Raw genomic sequence first — 2,543 nt, forward strand, 5'->3', positions numbered from 1 at the left:
GAGCACATGCTAACAAAACCAGGTGAGGCACTAGCATTAATTGACAAGATTGGTGTCATTTGCTGTGCCTTGTCTAATCTGTCAGTGTCTGTCGTCCCATTGGAGTAAAGTCATGGAGCTGTAGTCTTGTAAATAAGAAACCATGTATTATTCAGTATCATTTAATCTTTTCAGTAAACATCTTTTTGTGTGTTGTAAATTGTGTAGCCCTAATCAATATACAACTTTCATCTACATTCAGGCTTAATTCATTCAACAATATTCTAGAGATGACAATTGGTCTGGTGACGCTCCCATGTATGGCCATTGAGGGTTATTGTAAATGTAAATAAGAAACCATGTATTATTCAGTCTTCTTAGTATCATTTAATCTTTTCAGTAAACATCTTTTTTACAATAGCAATATATCACACAGCCCTACTTCCTCTAGTGAGTGTGGTCAGTGAATATGAAGGTGCTGTAATGCAGGTTAAAGAGCTGCCACTGTGCAAATAATAATGCAACAAGGAGAGAACCACAACTTCCGCTCACAACAAAGTCTTCTGTCACCATGGGGCAGCCAATCAGATCCAAGGAGCAGATGAATGGTTCGGAGGTTAGCGATCACAGGCTCGATGTAGTATGGCCCAAACCTGATGAGAGCATGACATATTTACCATTTATGCAGGTATTTGTGCCTACTGTAAGCAGCTTAAATGTGGACATGGGTCTATATTAAGTTAGTGCACTCACCTCTTCTCGTACAACAGGTTGGACACCATGCTCATGAAGGTCTTGGGCTTGATCTGGCGACCCTCCTTCAGCTCGTACAGGTTCAGTCTGAATTTAAGCCTCTGGGATCTACACACAAGGCAAAGACGTTCATCAATCCTCAGATATTTACATTGAATTCAGTCATCACAAATCTAACTTATTTCAAAGCTATGGATAGCAGAATTTCTAATAACGTTTTCTCCCCTATTTATTAGAATGCATAGTAATACTATTCAACTACAACACTTTTGTTGTTGGTATAAACATTATAGGTGTAGTATTGTACTTGACACTCCAGGCTTTCTCTAAATGAGAAGTCTTACTTAGTCTAGATCTGAGAGTTGTAGCTTTATAGAGTTGTAAATCAATCCTGTCATCATAGTACCCTGGTGTTCACAACTGTTTAGCCACTTTGAGAGAACAAGGTGGAGGTCTACACACTCACACTGTCTGAACATCAGTGGCCAGTCCTGCCAGCCCAATATACAGCTTATCTCCCATGGGGAAGAGGGGAAGATCTTCTGGAAGTCTGTGGTGACCATCTGAGCCTGGATGCCAAACCTCCGGTCCGCTGCTATCGCCACACAGTTCTTCCCTCACATGGCCATGACGGCCCCTCCGTTATAGGACATAATAGACTGGATGAAGAAGGAGAAACGTAAGAAGAGTTAAGTTAGTCAGAGCTTAAACCATTGATAGATCAAACAACTGATTAAAGAGACAAATCAAACTATTTAAACATAAAGCTCATTTTTAAGCACATTCATTGAAATAAAAATTAAGTTTAAGTTGAGGCCCTTCTATACAGCATAACATGTAAAGAATATCCTAAGAATATGTATTATTTGCAACATGCAAATAAGATACTGAATAATGTTGTCCTCAAAATAAATGACTGAAATCTATGTACTTCATTTAAGGACCAAAAACATGACTCAGGGTTATTTCCAACCACCCAAATGTGTAAACATGGAGCATAACGTTCATCTAAAATCATTTCAACGATCAAAAGAAATAAAAGTAAGATAAAATAAAAAGTTTAGTTGTAGAACATTATTATTGAACCGAAGTCTTTATTATCCCGCGTTATACATGTTTAAATGTAATGAAGTATAGTGAAACCTCGTTGCTGGGTTGTTGAAGTTGTTGCAGTTGTCTGCTGTCAGTGGACTCACATTAACAAATTGCTGACTAGCTTAGTAGGTTGAAGCTTTAGCCAACCAAACTAGCAATGTCTAATTAACCAAACGTTAGCTGATGTTGACCCAAACGCAAGATCAGCACTTTAAGTGAACCGGATTTATTGAATCATAATGCCATTAAAGTGAATTCGGGGAATGATTGTAACAGTTAAGTTAGCCTACAAGACACAACGTTAGCTCGTGTGCAGCTAGGTAAGCTAAGTATTTAGCATTGCAGCCATGCCCCGGCTACCATCACAATGAAATGTTTTGTATAATTAACTAGATACAACGAACCGTTAAAGGCAGAGAGTGAAATTCAGTGAATACACGTAGTTTACAGAGATGCTGTATGAGAAACCAATGTGAGTTGCGTTTATCTTTACCCATGGATGCACAATAAGAATGGACCCATATCGTCTTACTGCCATCCCACGGAGCTGTAATAATGGATATATTGCACATGTTTGCTGTAATTCATTATTATACTACATGGGCTGTATGATTAAATCTTGTACCGTAAATGTTGTATTAAATAAAGTTAATATTACCGACGTTAGATTAACGTCCCTGTAGCTTCTTATTGCACTAAGAAGCTTATTGCACTGT

General features: G+C 38.2%; 1 protein-coding gene across 1 annotated transcript; it reads right to left on the reverse strand.

Annotated features, from left to right (window-relative positions):
- Positions 1 to 147: 147 nt before the first annotated feature.
- On the reverse strand, positions 148 to 1,391 carry LOC104955730 (proteasome subunit beta type-3-like; the record flags this gene model as incomplete). Its single annotated transcript, XM_010783119.1, is given in 5 exon segments — positions 148 to 592; positions 594 to 632; positions 733 to 840; positions 1,199 to 1,260; positions 1,263 to 1,391. Coding segments are annotated over 5 exon segments (504 nt in total), but the record flags the coding sequence as incomplete, so codon positions are not given.
- Between the last annotated feature and the right edge of the window lie 1,152 nt (positions 1,392 to 2,543).

The sequence above is a fragment of the Notothenia coriiceps genome, unplaced genomic scaffold (assembly GCF_000735185.1).
Source record: "Notothenia coriiceps isolate Sejong01 unplaced genomic scaffold, NC01 NC01_scaffold00024712, whole genome shotgun sequence".
In the NCBI taxonomy this organism is placed as follows: domain Eukaryota; kingdom Metazoa; phylum Chordata; class Actinopteri; order Perciformes; family Nototheniidae; genus Notothenia; species Notothenia coriiceps.